Source organism: Chlorocebus sabaeus, chromosome 9, assembly GCF_047675955.1.
Source record: "Chlorocebus sabaeus isolate Y175 chromosome 9, mChlSab1.0.hap1, whole genome shotgun sequence".
In the NCBI taxonomy this organism is placed as follows: domain Eukaryota; kingdom Metazoa; phylum Chordata; class Mammalia; order Primates; family Cercopithecidae; genus Chlorocebus; species Chlorocebus sabaeus.
The window spans coordinates 51860963-51879407 of record NC_132912.1 but is presented as its reverse complement, the minus strand read 5'-3'; the positions used below and the strand labels follow the sequence as shown (position 1 = coordinate 51879407).

The following is an 18445-nucleotide window of genomic DNA, read 5'->3' as shown; positions in this document are numbered from 1 at the left end:
GGGGGGAGGGATTGCATTGGGAGTTATACCTGATGTAAATGACGAGTTGATGGGTGCAGCACAGCAAGATGGCACAAGTATACATATGTAAGAAACCTGCACGTTATGCACATGTACCCTAGAACTTAAAGTATAATAATAAAAAAAAATAAAAATTTAAATTAAAAAAAAAAAAAAAAAGGCAGGAAAATACCAGTGTCCAAGCTCAAGGTAGGCAGGAAGAGTTCCCACTTATTCTCAAGAGGGTCAGCCTTTTTGTTTTATTCAGGCCTTCGACTGATTGGATGAGGCCCTCCCACATCACAGAGGGCAGTCAGCGCTTTACTCAATCTGTTTATTTATATAAATGTTAAAGTTATGCAAAACATCCTCACAGAAACACCCAGAATAATGTTTGACCAAATATAGGGGCACCCTGTGTCCTAGGCAAGTTGATGCATAAAATTAACTGTCATAGATAGGTCTGTTGGTAGCCACAGAACCAGGTTAAGTAAAAATAGATAGGCTCTAAGTTACCTCAGTGACTTATTGTCAGGATTGCCTGATGATTAGAGCTGTCTTAAATTCCGAACCTTGTTGTGTTACCTGAATTATTTTCCAGGGTCTCTAGAGTCTGGCTGTATGGTTGCATTGAACTTACTCTTTTCTGCTTAAGTATGTTTTATGTAACTAGTTTAACCTGTGTGTTTCTATGTTCAGGCTTGACAGGCTAGCCATTTTATGGATGGGTGGTCCGCCTGGTATATAAAGATATCACAGAAATAAACCTTGAGTCATAAAAACCTAATATAGCACCCCCCCCTTTACTAATAAAGAGAAACACTGTTAAAAATGCATGAAACAATTTATTAAGTAATTTGTTATTTTAAAAAGATTTACATTTTGGTTAACTTTTTTAGCAGTTATTTGTTCTAACTCTGTGAAGAGCCTAAAGTGTTTTGGAAATCTGAAAATGTAGGAGATGCAGCCGTTGTCCTCAGAAAGACCACAGTCTGATAATACAATCTGCATAAGTAAATATGCAGCAAAGTAGTTTAGATGAGAATATAGGTTAGAGCTGGTATGAATGGAAAAGGCTTGTGAAGATCAAATTTAAGCTAGTCTTAGACAAAATTTGTATAGATAGAAAAGAGTGTTAAAATATTTCATGAAAGGGAAAGGGAAATGAACAAATGATACATCAAAGTTTGGGGGATGGTGGTTTAGCTATGTTGACATGGTTGTAGTCTTCTTGCTGTAGGAGTAGTGACAGGTGAAATTTGAAAGTTAAAGCTGAACCTCAGTATTTCCATACTTTTGGTTGCACATTCTTTTGAGCCTCAGATTATTCCATTTATTAACTAGGATAATAATGCCAATATTTGTTCATATGTTTTAATCAGTTACATCTAAATTCTATGACAAGAGTTCCTTTGTTTTTAATCACAGAAGCCTTCCTGAGTGGGGAAATGAGTCATGAGAAACCATGCCATTTCCTTCTCACACATACTCTTGCCGTTCAAGCTTCATGATGGAGAGATCAGTATATCAAATGCATCCTCCATAAATCTCACCAGTATCCTTAATGCCCTTATCTTGGTGAATGTGGAAAAACTCAAACTCAAAGTGCTTTTTTTCTGTTCTCTTAACACAATAATCACAGAAGAATTATGTGACCAAATTTTGGGTAGGGGGAGTTCCCCACACACTAAGCAAGTGATCACTTTTGCAGCGGACATCTGCTAAGTGTCTTCCAATTCCATTCTGACACTAGTTACGTGGAGATAGCATGAGATCCCACAGGTTGAGGGCCCAGTCCTCTCCCACCGCCTCCAGATACCAGTCTCAAGTCTGGAACTTCTCACTGACTGGCTCCAAGTTGAGGTTCCCATGCCCCTCTCTTTGGGTTAGATTAATTTGCTAGAGCAGCTTTACAAAACTCAGGGAAACACCTTTACCAGTTTATTATAAAGAATATTACAAAGGATGCAGATAATGAGATGTATAGCGTAAGGTATGGGGGAAGGAACACAGAGCTTCCAAGCCTTCCCAGGGCACGCCATCTTCCAGAAACCCCCACATGTTCAGCTATCCAGAAATTCCCTGAACCCTGTCCTCTTGAGCCTTTCATGGAGATTTATTGGATAGGCACGATCGACAACCATGTGGAAATGGGATTGAACAAAAAGGATATAATCTAATACTAACAGGCCGAGTGGAGAAACCCATAAGCCTGTCTGTTCAGATTCTTCTTAGCCTTTCTGTGCAGCATTCCTTTCTCAAGGGTATGGGACAGGCCCCCTTCTGAAATTAGAGTCTTATGACCTGCAGTCAGAAAGGCAGGGGAAGATTAAAGTCTTGGCTTGAGCTGGTGAAAGGAGGATGGGAAAATCAAGAGAGAGAGATTCTGTTTTCTGAGGCCTAAAGCACCCCAACATCATAGCAAGAGACTGTAACAAGGTATATGGGTGTTAGGAGCCAGAAGCTGTGGATGAAAACCTATTATATATATGTTCTCTATATATACAATACATAGAATTATGTATATGTTATTGTTATCTAATATGTAATAGATATATAATATCACACTTGGAAATTGCACTTTCTGTCTCAGTCTCTTGATAGTATTTTTATGGCAGTGACACACTAATATCTCCATCCGTATGACCACACATATGCTCTGGATCCCATTCTTTTCTTCCTTTTTGGAAATAACATGCTATCTGAGAAACCTATTTTCTTTCTTACTCCCCCATTCTCACTCTTCCTCTCTTTATTGGATCCTTTTCATTAGCATATAAACATGTTCAGGTTGTCTCTATGTTATATGTGTTATACTATGCTATATCACACATAATGTATAATCTGATTATCCTCCCTTGACCATTTACTCTTCCTTATCTATTTCATCTTTGGTCTTCTTTGCTAAACTTCTCTAAAGAAGTAGCTATATCCAGTGTCCTTATACATTTCCCAGTTACACATCAGCTCATTTTAATCTAGCTTCTACTGTGTTGGCTCTGCTCAGATGGCTTATTTGACACCTCTGTAACAATCAGTGCTGTTAGCCATTTTGTTCTTCAAAACACTGTCTTCCTTTGGCTTCTCCAATGTGTTCTCCTTGTTTTCTGTCTAGGTCTCTGGCTACATCTTCTGTGGCTTCCTTGTCAGCTTATCTTTCTCCAATTGCTCATTAAATGTGGTTGTTATAAAGCTGAATCTTAGGTCTCTTTTTACTTAACCACTACTCTTGAATAACTTGTCTCTCATTGCTTCGGTAACAATGACAATTCCTACATTTATCTTTCACCCAGACTACTCATCTGAGGTCCAGTTCTGTATCTAGATACCAAGTTGATTTTTCCATTTGAATGTCTTAAAGTTTTCTCAGACTCAACAGGTTTAAGACTTATAACTTCTCTTCTCTTCCTCCATATTCTCTGTATCTTCAAGTTTTTTTTTTTTTTTGGACTAGTATATTTTCGAAGGACTCAAATTCTCTACCCCTTACATTGTAACCATAGGCAATTAATCATTCTAAGATTCAGTTTCATAATCTGTAAGATGGAAAAACTGTAGTTCCTTTCTTAACATAAGGAAACATCAGACAAAATGTGAATATGGGATGTAATACCACGGACTAGATTTACCCTCTAGCTGTAAACAAATAGAAAATCCTCCTAGGGTTGTTTTCAGTGTTAAAATAGTACTTATGAAGCACTTGAAACAGGACCTCACGTAAATTAAGTTTTTTTAAGTGTCTGCTTTTATTGTTATTGAATATGGTTATGAAGTTGTTGGATGAAGGCTTAAATCCTTATAAAAAGCAGTTCTCAACTCAGTACTTTAAAATTGCATTTTAAGAAACTGGAAGAAATAGCTCCAAAACAAGCAATGAGAAGGAAATGAAGCATTGAAATATGAAAGTGTAAAACATTAGAGAAAAGTAAGAGAAATTAAAATCTTGTTTTTTGAAAAGGTCACTAATAGTGATAAAATTCTAGCCAGACTGATTGGAAAAAAGAGAAGACACAAATGAGATTAATATGAATGAAAGAGGAGAGATGAGTATAGATTCTGTAGACATTAAATTGGATAACTTAAATTATTAAATGAGAAATTTCCTTGAAAAACACAAACTACCAAAGCCTGTTTAAGAAGAAATAGTTACTAAACAGCCCGATATTTAAAAAGAATATAGACTTATAATTAAAACATTCCCTCAAAAAGAAAACAACTCGTCATAGAAGACTTCACTGAGATAGTCTATGAAACATTTAAAGATGAGTATCTGTTCCATACACTCTTTCCAAAAATAAAAGAAGAGGGAACACTTCTTAACTCATTTTATGTCAGCATTACTCTAATATGAAAGAAAACTACAGTCCAGTATTCCTTATAAAAATAGATGGAAAAATCTTCAATGAAATTTTAGCCAGCTGAATCAATATATAAAAAGGATAGTATTTTATGACCAAATGGGATTCATTCCATGAATGCAAGGGTGGTTTAACATTTGAAAATCAATCAGTGTAATTCGCCATATGAACCAACTAAGGAGGAAAAACTATATGATTATTTCAGTATATTCAGAAAAGTCATTTAACAGAATTAGTACCCATTAATGATAAAAACTCTCAAACTAGGATTTAAAGGGAACTTTCTCAACCTGTCTGTTAAAGGACAACTAGTAAAATCCTATAATATATATATATCATGCTTAGTGATAAAGACTGAATGCTTTCTCTCTAAGATCATGAACAGGCACCACTTCTATTCAGCATTGTATGGAAATTATAGTTAGGGAGTGGAGCAAGAAAAATAATTCAAAGGCATTCAAATTGGAAATGAAGAAATAAAATTGCTTGTGTATATAGAAAATCCCAATACCCAAAAAAAGCCTACTAAGACTAATAAGTGAGCCTATTACAAAGTCATTATACAAAAATTAATTGCATTTCTACATACTAGCAATGAGTAATTGGAAATTTAAATAAAAACAAATTAAAAAAATATATTAGCATTCAAAATCTTAATGCTATGGAGAAGTTAAACAAAATTATGTAAAGCCTGTATGTTAGAAATTATACAGGCCTATGGAAACAACGGTCGTGTCCATGAATCAAAAAACTCAAAATTGCTATAATGCCATTTCTCCCCAAATTGATGTATACCATAAATGCAATTCCAGCCAGTATCTTTGCAGGCCTTTTTTGTAAAGACTGACAAGCTTAATTCTGATATTTATATAAAAATGCAAAGGACCTAGAATAGCTGACAATTTTTAAAAAGAACAAAGTTTAATGACTTAAATTGCCTGATTTTCACACTTACTGGAAAGCTGCATTACTCAAGACAGTGTGGTATTGGCCTAAGGATAAACATTATTAGCGGTATAGAAAATAGTTCAGAAATAGGCCCACACACAAAATGTTTATCTGATTTTCAGCAAAAATGCCAAGGCATTTCAGTGGAGGAAACTGGTAATCTTTTTAACAAATGGTTTTTGGACAATTGGACATCTGTATGCAAAACAATGACTCTTAACCTTTAAGTGGGCAGTGATTTCTTAGACATACAGAACCAAACTGTAAAAGAAAAAATAAATCAGTTGTACATCATCCAAGTTGAAAACTTTTGATCTTCAAAAGTCACTGTTAACACGGTTCCCATCAAAATCTTAGCATTATTTTTTGTAGACATGGACAAATTCTAAAATGTATATAGAATTATGAAGTAACTGGAAACAGTTTTGAGTAAGAAGAATAGAGCTGAAAAAAAATCACACTACTTGATTCTAAGACTTAACATATAGCGTTATACTCAAGACACTGTGGTATTGACCAAAAGATAGATCAGTGAAACAGAATTAAAAGTCCAGAAATAGACCCGTACAAGTAGAGCCAACTGAAGTTTGACAAAGATGCAAAAGCAATTAATTGGGGAGAAATGATGCTTTTTGCAACAAATAGAATAATTAGATAACCAAATAAATAAACTTTGACTTAAAACTCTTATACAGCGGTTATCATAAATCTAAATGTAAAGTGTGAACTATAAAACTTTTATAAGAAAATGAAGGCGAAAATCTTTTTGATCTAGGGCCAGGTAAAAATTTCTTGCGCCAAAACCAGAATCCATAAAGGAGAAAAAAAATAATAACTTGGGCTTCATCAAAATTAAAAACTTTTACTCTGTGAAGGACACTGTTAAGAGCATAAAAAGACAAGCCACAGACTGGAAGAAAATATTTGGAAATTGCATATCTGATAAAGAATGTGTATCCAGAACATATTTTAAAAGTCTCTAAACTCAACAGTAGGAATAAAACAATCCAATTAGAAAATGAGTAAAACACTGAACAGACACTTCACCAAAGAGCATATACAGATGACAAAGAAGCACATGAAAAGATGCTCAACATGATTAGCTACTAGGAAAATGTGAATTTAAAGCCATGATGAGATATGACACACCTACTAGAATGGCTAAAATAAAAAGTACTGGCAAAACCAAGAGTTAGTAAGAATATGGAGGAACTAAATCTTTCACACATTGCTGGTGGAAGTGCAAAATGATACAGCATTCTGGAAAACAGTTTGCCGGTTTCTTGTAAAATTAAACATGGAGTTACCATATCTTACTCCTCGATATTTACCCTAAAGAATTGAAAACTTATATTCACACAAAATGTATACACAAAACCTTTTAACAGCTTTGTCATAGCCATCAAGAGGTGAATAGATAAATTGTCATACATTTCATACAATGAATAATACTCAGTAAGAAAAAGAACAAGCTATTGATATACCAGCACCTTAGAGAATCTCAAGAGCATTATAATAAGTGGAAAAAAAAGCCAGTTTCAAAAGATTTAGTAGATTACTTATGGTGATTTTAATTTGTATAACTTTTTTTTTTTGGAGACAGTCTCACTCTGTTCCCAGGATAGCATGCAGTGGTGCTATCATAGCTTACTGCAGCCTCTGGCTCCTGGATTGAAGTGATCCTTCTGCCTCAACCTCCCAAATAGCTAGGACTATAGGTGTGCACTACTACCCTGGCAGATTTTTTATTTTTTTTACATTTTTTATAGAGATGGGGTCTCTCTGTGTTGCCTAGTGTGGTCTTGAACTCCTGGGCTCAAGCAGTCCTTCTGCCTTGGCCTTCCAAAGTGCCAGGATTACAGATAGGAGCCACTACTACCAACCTATAACACTTTCTAAATGAAAAAATTACAGTGACAAAGAACAGATTAGTAGTTGCCACGGGTAAAGTTGGGAGGAGTCTATGATTATAAAGGGATGGCATGAAGATGTTTCTTTGAGGTGATGGAATCATTCAGTATTCTCTTTTTCTTTTTTTGAGACAGTCTCATTCTGTCACCCAGGCTGGAGTGTAATAGTACAATCTCGGCTCACTGCAACCTTCGTCTCCAGGGCTCAAGCGATTCTCCTGCCTCAGCCTCCCAAGTAGCTGGAACTACAGGCATGTGCCACCACACCTAGCTAATTTTTGTGTTTTTAGTAGAGACAGGGTTTCACCATGTTGGCCAGTCTGGTCGTGAACTCCTGACCTCATATGATCTGCCCTCCTCAGTCTCCCAAAGTGCTAGGATTACAGGAGTGAGCCACTGTACCAGGCTGGAATAGTTCAGTATTCTGATTGTAGTGGAGGTTATACTAATATAAAGTAAGTGATAAATTTATGTAGAACTATACACACACAGGGCATGTAAAAACTGGTAAAATCTGAGGAAAATTTCTAGTTTGTTTAATAGTATTATACCAGTGTTAGTTTCCTCATTTTGATAGTTGTACTATGGTTTGTCAAATGTTGTTGCTGGGTGAAAGATACCCAGAAACTGTAATATTTTTGTAACTTCTGTGTGAGTCTAAAATTATTTCAAAATAAAAAGACACTGTTAAGAAAATGGAAAGGCAAGCCACAGACTGGGAAAAAATAGTTGCAAAACATCTGACAAAGGATGTGTATCTACAATGTATAAATAAGTCTTAAAACTCATAAGAAGACAGCCGTATTTTTATAATAGGGAAAAGAACTAAATAGCTATTTCACCAAAAATAATTACACAAATGGCATATAAGCCCATGAAAAGGTGCTCAGCTTCATTAGTTATTAGGAAATGCAAATGTGAACCACCATGAAATACCACTGTACACCCACTAGTATAGATAAAATTAAATGGCAATCCGAAGAATGTGGAGCAGCTGGAACTCTCACATCTTGCTGGTGCAAATGAAAAATGATATGGCTTCTTTGGAAGACAGTGTGACAATTTCTTAAAAACATAGGGCTCAGCAATTCCACTCCTAGATAATTAACCCAAGATGAATGAAGAAAAAGTGTGAAATTCATACTGGCATCATTTATAATAATTCCAAAACTGTAAACAGTTGAAATGTCCAAGTGGTACCTCCACACAATGAAGTTTATTTCCTAGTAAAAGGACTCTAGCATGGATGAATCTCTAAATCATTAGAGCAAATGAAAGAAACCAAACAAAAATTACATGCTGTGTGATTTCATTTATATGAAGATCTAGAAAAGGCACGATAACCAATTCAGTGGTTGCTAGGAGTTGAGGGGGAAAGGGATAGAGAGTAGAGACTGACCATATAGGGAATGTATTGAGGTAATGGAAATGTTTTATATCATGATTTTCCTGATGGTGGTTATGTAATTGTACAGTTAATCAAAACTCATCAAATTGTATAGTTGGTACAATTTTCATAGTCCTTTGCATGTGTTTTGTTTTTTCTGCCTAGAAAACTCTCTCCTCTCCCTGTCTGGTTGACTCATCTTCAGTGTTCAGATCTTGCTTAAACGTCATGTTGTCAGGAGTATCTGTTCCTGAGCCCAGACTGGCACAAGCTTCTTTGACATCCTGCCGCTTTCCTTCATTGTCCTTACCACAGCTGTAGTTTCAGTCAGGCAGGTAGCCATCAGCTTAAGGTCTCTTTTTCTGTCCTAGCTGCAGCACTGTGAGGAACCAGATGCTGATTGCCATCTGGTTAACAGTACATAGCATGGTGCTTAAATCAGGTTTGAATATTGCATGACTGAGTATAAGTGAGTAGAGAGTTCTCTGTCTTCTGTTCTTGTAAGTGGCAGCTGTGGCTTTTGCCAAGGGTACTGCTAGCTGGGGCTGCCTGCTTAACCTTGGAACCTGTCTGCCTGCCTCTGCCCTGCTCCTGGGGAGTTGTGACTATCCATGCTTATCTGCCTGCCATAGCCTTTGTTCAGGCTTCTTGTCACCGTGAATCCCACTCCTGTGGCCGGGCCACCCTGTTCTGAGAACAGAAAGGAGCTTTTCCTTGCTGTTACTCTTAGCAGAAAAGTAAACGGTTGTGCTGCATGCATGTTCCTGGATCTACTCAAGCTTTTTCTTTTTTTCCAGCCAGTGGAGAAACTCTGAAACACAGTGTTTTTTTACCTACTTTGATAACAATATGTCAACTCCTGTGAAGCACCACAGAGTACCCCTTTGTCTCCTGATTATCTTAATCTTTTTGAGAGAGATGTATGACTCCTCCAAGTAAGGTTAGGAATCCTAATCTGCAGGTAGTTTGAATGCTTGGGTGGAAGGTTTAACCTTCCAGAAGGTGAAAACACCATCAACTTTGTGCTCAGCCTGTGCTCATATTTGTAGATTATCAGCGATCACTATTAGTGTCTCCATGCCCCCAGCTGATCCAGTTTCCAGGATAAATGTGTAGAATAATTAATAAAGGGCCTGACGGCCAACACTCTTCTTCTACTCTTCCCATTTCTCTTCTTCTTTATTTCACTACTGTAGTAGGTAAGAGGGAATTCAGGTTATGGTAGGAAAACGATTAGGATGAACAATCCCTGTATGTGAGCATTCTGTGAACATAGCTCAGTGTTTAAATCATTACCAAAGCTCCTTTCTTTGTTATGGGTTGTCCACTTAGGAAGAATTTATGAGTCTTGTCATTTCGGTCTTCTCTGGAGCACTATATGACTCATCCAGTTAGTGATTTTGGAAATGTTTCTCTGGACCTTTTACGATGTATCCAGGTCTAATTCCTCATTTGTTTCTAGTTTATTTGTCCTCGGTTTTACAGCTTACATAGTTTGGAGTTGCCTGTTTAGTTTTTGTTTATTTTTAACTCCTTTAGGCCTAAGACTCTTCATTGTTTCTCTTTAATCTGAGTCATTATAATAGTCTCTCAGATGTTCATATTCCACTCTTGCTCCCCCTTTCTCCTGCAGTACAATCTACCTGTCGCAGCCAAGGATCAGGTCAAGGCATTCTCATGGTCTCCACCCTCCAGTGGCTCACCTTCTTACCTAGTTTGTGATCTGACCCCAGGACATGCAGAGTGCCTAGCAGGCAATTAATATTTGCTGAATTAATTCTTCGTATTGTAGTCATATTAGGATTTTGGGGGGCATTATCTTAAAACCACAAAAAACAGTAACTTTAGACCTAATTGGTTTCATGACTTATTGAGGAGGCACCTAGGAGTAGGTTAAAGCTGCTTTGCATACATTTTGGAATAGTATCTTTTGTCTAGTAAGGATGGATAATAAGTTTGCTAATAACCAGTATTCACATGGATAGAAAAAGACTGTCTTGATTTTTAATCCTACAAGTAGTAAAGGAATGGTAGTTAGAAGTTGAATTGTACTTGTAATGCCTCAAGCAGGATAGAATAGTATTGTTTTGTTTTGTATCCCAGTATGCTAACTACTTCTCTCTCTCTCGTTTCTGTTTTGCTTCTCATCCTTTCACCCATTACAGTCTCAGTATGTGTGTTACACCAGGAGGTTGCCTTGGCAGGTCAGAGGATCTGTCACAGTGAAGGCACTGTGGTACCCTTTGTTTTAGGCAAGGGTGATATGTGCTAGTCAACTTATTTCCATTTGTTGTTCTCTCCACTTGGCACTAAATGAGATTGTTAACCAGTTTTGAATGAAAGTTTGTAAATTTCTCATAAAAATTAAGGTTTTTATTCTCTATAATAAGCACACGAGAAAGACTGGTTTTAAATTTTATTTTAAACTGTGGAGTGATGTTAAAAACGTGCTTAATTTTAATTATTTGCTTTTGTTAGTCTTGTAAGTTATTAATATATTAATGCTGGTAACTTCTAGATTGGAGGAATGATTTATCCTAATGTTTCTTTTAAAGAAAAACTATCAGTCGTTCATATGGCATATGTTAATCAAGGCTCTGTGGTATTTTTTTTCTCGTTAATGAAGCAGCTCTTTTCATGATCTAGCAGTCTGTGTTACTATCAGTAAGTAAACAGAGAGTAAGGACTCAAATTTTAATATTAAAACAAGTTCATTTTGTTAACATCACATTTTGTTCCATCTTGCAGCTTCTTGGTGAATTTTTGGATGAAGCCATTAAATTAATTGCTTGCCATCATGAGCAGAAGCAAGCGTGACAACAATTTTTATAGTGTAGAGATTGGAGATTCTACATTCACAGTCCTGAAACGGTATCAGAATTTAAAACCTATAGGCTCAGGAGCGCAAGGAATAGTATGGTAAGTTTTTACTTCCAAAAATTAAGCAAAGAATCATTAACTGCTACGTTTTCTCCTCTCGTAATTTAGATACCTTGGCAAATATTTAACTTGCCTCGAAAAATTAAAACTAAAATTAAATGAAAACTATTCCACAGTAAATTGTTTGCTTCAGGGATCAATAGTCTTTTCTTTATTATTATTATTAAAGGTTGAGTATCCCTAATCTGAAATGCTTAGGACCAGAAGTGTCAGATTTTGGAATATTTGCATTGGTTGAGCATTCCAAATTCAAATCAGAAATGCTTCAGTGGAACATTTCCTTTGAGCGTCATGTCATTGCCCCCAAAATTTGGATTCTTGAGCACTTTAGGTTTCATATTTTCAGATTTGGGATAATAACCTGTGTTATTCATAATATATAACTATAAACTGCCATCTTTAAGTATAAACTATGATTAAATATTTGGTCATAAGCCATTGGAGACAAATATCTCTATCAAGAAAGAATAAGTGACATGCTTGTTAATTTCATGTATACGTGTATTCCCATTCGATAACTGTTTAATAAGAAGCTACATTTAACCATCACTTTCACCCTATAATGAAACCCTGGAATTTCAGAAATCTTATTCCACACTGGGGAATGAAGTCAGCTAATATCTCACTTATGTGTTTCAAAATTCATCCATATGTTTAAAATGGATTTATTAGCTAACTTCCACAAAAGGCTTAGGCTATATCAACATAATTCTTTATAAACTGAAATGTAGATCACTCTTTGGGATAGTTCTGATACTGATTGCAGATCACTAAATTAGCATAATAATAAACTAGTGTTTATTATTAACATATTATTATTAATATAAAATAATATTTTGTATAGGCAGTAGTTGTATATATAGAATGTATAGATGTGTCCATTTATGCAGTACCAGTTTCTTAATGCATATAGTGCTCCATGGCATTTGATATGATCGGATAGCTACAAAACAAATTCAAGTTTTCAATCAGGTAAGAAAACTGTTAATCAGCAGTGAGCTGGCTTTCCAAATATTATATACATATAAACAGAAATAGTCTTTTATAGTATGTTAAGTGGTCCAGTTTGAAAAACATGACTTCATGTCTTAGATCTTCTAGTCTCAGCTTTGCTTTTAACTTTCTAGCTTAACCTTGGGCAAATTACTTTACCACTGGCCCTACATTAGGCAATGGTGAATCCAAATAATTTTTAGGATCTTCCAGTCGTAAAGTTCTTTAAAGATACTTTACCTTATTTGTGCTTCAGTGTCTCTGACCTGTCATATGAGAAAGGTGCTATATGGTCAGTGTCATGGGATAGAGGACGATATGAAGAGTAATGGGTATGATGTTGTGTTTTTCAGTTATAAAACAGCTTCTCATGCCCGAAATCTAGCATTCATGTTTATAAACAACTTGATTTTTAGTTTCTCCTCCAAAACACATTTTTAAGGGCTTTACTTCTTCAAAAAATTATAAAATATTTTGTATACATACCTCTGTATATACCTTCGTCGTCTTTATTTATTTATTTTATTATTATTATAATTTTTTTTTCTTTTTTTTTGAGGTGGAGTCTTGCTCTGTCGCCCAGGCTGGAGTGCAGTGGCGTGATATTGGCTCACTGCAACCTCTGCCTCTTGGGTTTAAGTGATTCCCTTGCCTTAGCCTCCAAGTAGCTGGGACTACAGGTGCGCGCCATCACGCCCAGCTAATTTTTTTGTCTTTTAGTAGAGACGGAGTTTCAGTGTGTTGGCCAGGATGGTCTCGATCTCCTGACCTCGTGATCCACCCACCTTGACCTCCCAAAGTGCTAGGATTACAGGCATGAGCCACTGCACCCAGCCTCGTATGCATTCTTTATCCTACCTTTTCTTGATAGAAGTGCAAGGTTAAGGATTCATTCAGGCTTTAGGCTATCTAGTGGAGCTAAATAATAATTATGCATTTGTACATTGAGTGCCCACGATGTACTAGGTGGATCTTTGAGGCAACACAACAAACATGCAGGGTCTCAGTTGTCGTAGTCCACTGTCTGTTTGGATCCATTAGCATTTTAGGAAATAGTTGCCAAAAAAACATGTTGTAATAGATATAGAAGACACATGTTGAGCGTCATAGACTGGGAAGTGATCCAGTTACTTGTCTTTGGAGAAAGTGAGAAATCTATATGACTGTTTCATGAATTCAGTTTACAGATTTTTGCTTTAAGTTTTTTGTGTGTTTTTTAATTTCTTATTACAGCGCAGCTTATGATGCCATTCTTGAAAGAAATGTTGCAATCAAGAAGCTAAGCCGACCGTTTCAGAATCAGACTCATGCCAAGAGGGCCTACAGAGAGCTAGTTCTTATGAAATGTGTTAATCACAAAAATGTAAGTGAACATTTTTGGTTTCCTAAGTATAGATGAAATCAAGATTTATTCATGAATATGTGAATATCAAAGACTTTAAATATTAGGGACTTTAAATTGTTCTGTATTAAAACATTGTTTAAAAGGGATATATATATATATATCTACAGGGTGATTTTTTTTCACAACCTTATTAAATTGTATCAAAAAATGACTTCTAGAATTTAGATTATATGATTTCCTGTCATTTAATTTACAAAAGGAGTTTTAAAAAGATAAGTGTTTCAGAAGAATTTTATTCAGCTTGATCTCATCTTCTGCTTTTTGTCTCTGTCAGGCTGACATTTTAGAAAACTGTAGCATTAGCACAGAGATGAAATTGTTCCCATTATACTTTGACACTCTAATCATATTGAATATAAAATTTATATCACTTTTCCCTACCCCACTCCCACCTCTTTAAGTGATGGCAGTATTCACTGGTCACTTTATGATGAGGATAATGGGTTTAGCAGAAAGTTTTTGAAAATATCTAAAGTATTAACATGTTTCTAATTCCATTTTCTAATGATTGCAAAGAGGAGGCTTTGTAAAGATACATAACTTGTACTCATTTTGAGAATAAACAGTTATACTTTTTTAAACTTACATTGAGCATATTCATACTTTTGTGGTTGTTCTAATGGAATGATTTCTTCAGTTGAGGAAATAAACTAGGAGTGAATTGTGTAAGGGACACTTTTAGGCAGTCCTAAACCGAAGGTATCTGACTAAAGACATTTTGTAGTGTTTGTCCAAAAGAGTTCATATAATATAATGAGTGCAGTACTTTCTGACTGCAGATAATACAATTTACCACATTTTGAGAGCTAAATATATGCAAGCCTCTGTGTATTGGAGTTATTGGGTTCATTACCAAGGGAAAAAAATTCGTGCAAGTTCAGGATTAGGCCCCTTATTTCAGGAGCTTACAATGGTGTTTTGAATACAAAACAGACATACAGAAAGTTAAATATCAAACATCACAAAGCAGTGGACGTTTGTCAAATGATGATAGTGGCCCATATATTGAGATCTAAAAAGAGGGACAATTTCTGTGAGCTTTAATGAGCTGGGAAGGCTTTGGGGAGGAGTAGACCTAGGCTGTGACTCTTAAAGATGGGGTAAAAATTGGAGTGTTGAAGGAGAGGAGCCTTCAGAGAGAGAGAATGGCATAAAAAAAGTCCAGAGACAAAGGTTAGAGTTAGATAATGGTAGGGAAGAAGTTGTGGTAGCCATTCTTGTTCCAAGTGGGAACGTGATGTGTTGCTCATCACAGTTTTGCTGGTGGCGTCCTGCCAATGGATAGAGCTGCTCGTGCCCCTTATGGCCTGTGAACACAGTTCCATGGCAATGGTGGTGTTGCCTTAGTTTTTCCTTGGGGAGGAGTTCAGTTACTCCTACCTCTCAAGCCTGGGTGACTGCAAAGAAAGGTGATTGCTTCAACTGCATGGAGCATGACTAAGCATGTCTCACATGATTCGGCTTCTCGCAGGGGTGGCAGAGGTTTATCCAGGCAGTACTCTCAGCACCTAGAAGAGTATGGACAAGAGTAGGTACTCAGAATATATTTGTTCAGTGAGTGAGTGTAAAGCTAAATATGGGAAAACTGGAAATGGTAACTAAATTATTCCACTCCCCAATGGATGGATGTTTTTGTAGTGTTTTGCCTTTTAAACTATTTCATCCTCTGTACAGATTGTCTCTTCATTGGTCTAAGCATCCCTGGTTTTTCTCATTCTTTTCATAGATGGTCTCGAGTTTCTTTTATAATCTTGGCTGTTTATCTCTGAACATGCTTTGAAAGTGACCTAGCGCACAGTACTGCGTAAGCCACCTAGCACACCCTACTGCATGTTTGATCAGATCTTCTGAGAGGAGCTGAGGCATGTCATCTCTTAACCGTAGACAGTAAAACCCTGTTTAGAAATTATGTCCCCATCTGATTCCCGTTGTCTTTCTTTGTTACAGGCCTGCCTTGCAGGTCCTGTCTCACCCAGTCTTTATATTTTTTCTTTTGATTATGGAGAATTACGTATAGTACTTCCTGTTTCTCCCTTTTACATTTCAAAGGTGAAATGTGGTTACTCTTCCTGGTCTACTAGTGATTGCTTTTTTCTTCCTTGTTCTGCCTTTTCACTTGTGGGCTTCACTTCCCAGTTTTGCTCAGGATGTCTTTGTAATAGCTGAATTAATTGATTAGCAACTTTTGAGCATATTGCAGAAATTATGTGTCTATCACAGTTATCCAGCTGTTTCCAATTCATCATCTTATTCCCATGGATGTTATTATTAGAAACATTTTCTAAAATACCGTTTTGAACTCTTCATATACTGTGTCTAGTCGCATTTTTCTGATTTATTGCTATTGTTCTTTGTTGTTTTTATTCATGAAAGGAAATAGTATTTCTCAATGAACTTTTTACCTGCTCCTGGTAATTGTTACTTCTTTTGAAGTAGTTATATACCACCACTAATCAATCATTGACTTTTGCTTGGCTGTCCAGTCTATAACTGATATAATTTCCTTTATTTCCCTTTTTGAAAAATAGGACAACTATCTGTTAGAATCTTTTTTTATAACAGCTTTATTGAAATATAATTTCTGTATCATGCAATTCACCCATTTGAAGTGTACCATTCAATGGTTTTTAGTGTATTCAGTGATATGTAGGACCATCACTGCAGTCAGTTCTAGAATAGTTTTATCACCTCAGAAAGAAATCTTTTATCCTTTAGCTGTCATTCCCCTACCTCCCATCCTTCTCAGTTCTAAACAACCACTAATCTTCTTTCTGTCTCTGTATGCCTTTAATCTTTAATACCTGTCTTCCACTCTAGGGCTTTTCAGATATTAATGAGACTAGATTTACTATTTGTCGAAGTCTCCTATTGTGCGTTGCATGTGGTTAGTAGACTTGAACTTATTTAGAGCAGTCAGATGCTTCCTTATTATCATTTCCCTATCTTAAATTTGTTTGACCCTTTCTGGTGTATTATTTTTACGAATTTATTCACTGAACAAATATTTAAAAACCTTATGTAAAGCTGAATGCTTAGAAGAAAAATATCAGTTTTTCTTATAAAGTTATGCCCTTATAATGTTATTGCCCTTATAAAGTTTATGCCTGAAAAACAAATTCCCATCCCTAAGTATCATTGTCAGCAAACATTTTTATATGTATGTCATGTAACTTGCCATATACAGGGCAATAAAAGTGATTAAGACACAGTTCTTTCTAAAAAGAATTCTCTGTGGTAGGGATGTAGCTGATGTGAAAATGAGACTAGACTACGGTGTGCTGAATACCATAACAACATTAGAAGATAACTGGGGACAAAGTAGAATAGTCAACTCTTTCAAGAACTAGGGGTTGTCAAAATCTACAAAAGAGATTCATCTGGAAGATAATTAAGTTCAGTAGATAAATGACAAGCATAAGGAATAGTATTTTTAAAAGCATCAAAACATTTTTAAAATGACGTTCTTGAAACTAGCATAGCCAAAGTATGACATTTAATATGGGACTTAGCAGGAGATGAAGTGAGTTGATGGCATATCATGGAGGCTTTTGAATACACTGCAAGGGAGTTTCAGAATTTCTTTGTTGGCTTTAAATTTATGAGGAGGTTAGTAATATGATCAGGTCTTTCTTTTACCATATTATAGGCAGTAAATGGTAGCTGAATTTGTAGAAAACCATTGTTAGTGACCCTTAATCAGCTCAGGCCACTATGACAAAATACTGTACACTGGGTGTCTTAAACAATGGAGATTTATTTCTCACAATTCTGTAGGCTGGGAAGTTCAAGATCAAGTTGCTGGCCAATTTGATTCTTGATGAGGGCCTGCTTCCTGACTTGGAGGTGGCCAACTTTTCACCTTGTCCTCACTTGCCTTTCTTCAGTGTGTGCTCAAGGAGAGGGAGAGAAAAATTGCTCTTTCTCTTCCCTTGTTTTAGGCCACTAATTCCATTATGAGGACCCCACTCTCATGACCTAATCTAACCCTTAGTACCTTCCAAAGGCCCCATTTCCAAACACTATCACATTGGAGGCTAGACATATGAATTGTGTGGAGTGTGTGGGAGGCGGCAATCAATCTCTAACACTAGTGTTAGAAGGAATTATAGCATGAACAGTCTAGATGTTAAAGTCTTCAACCTGTTTATAGCACAAGGAATGGAAAAAAGAGATTGAAGGTCAGATTGACAGTAGAATGGACAGCATTCTATGAGTATTTATTATGGTGCATATACTGAAAAAGGAGTCAAAAATCACCCTAAGCCTTCTTTTGTAAAAGAGAGGGCACACTGGAAAAGTAAGGGGTTTGGGTAGGAATGAAAATGAATTCAGTGTTATCTTATTTGTGAGATGTCCATGCAAAAAGTGAAAAGAAATAGATTAAACATAGTAGTGGGAAAGAAGGGATATGCTTATGGATGATCCAGTGAAATAGACTGGGGATGAAGAAAACTGGGCAAGTGCAGTATTATGAAAAACCAAAGGAGGAAAGGGCTGAGATTAT

At 36.1% G+C, this 18445-nt stretch overlaps 1 protein-coding gene across 15 annotated transcripts in view; it reads left to right on the top strand.

The window, feature by feature from the left end:
* The window catches only part of MAPK8 (mitogen-activated protein kinase 8), a 130443-nt gene that overhangs the window by 85776 nt on the left and 26222 nt on the right, over positions 1-18445 (top strand). For all 15 annotated transcript variants that reach the window (XM_007962626.3, XM_038008923.2, XM_038008921.2 and 12 more), the window contains 2 exons: positions 11352-11522; positions 13770-13899. In XM_007962626.3, coding sequence (XP_007960817.1) covers positions 11401-11522; positions 13770-13899 — 252 coding nt within the window. In that variant the 5' untranslated portion in view covers positions 11352-11400. The remainder of the gene's footprint in view (positions 1-11351; positions 11523-13769; positions 13900-18445) is intronic.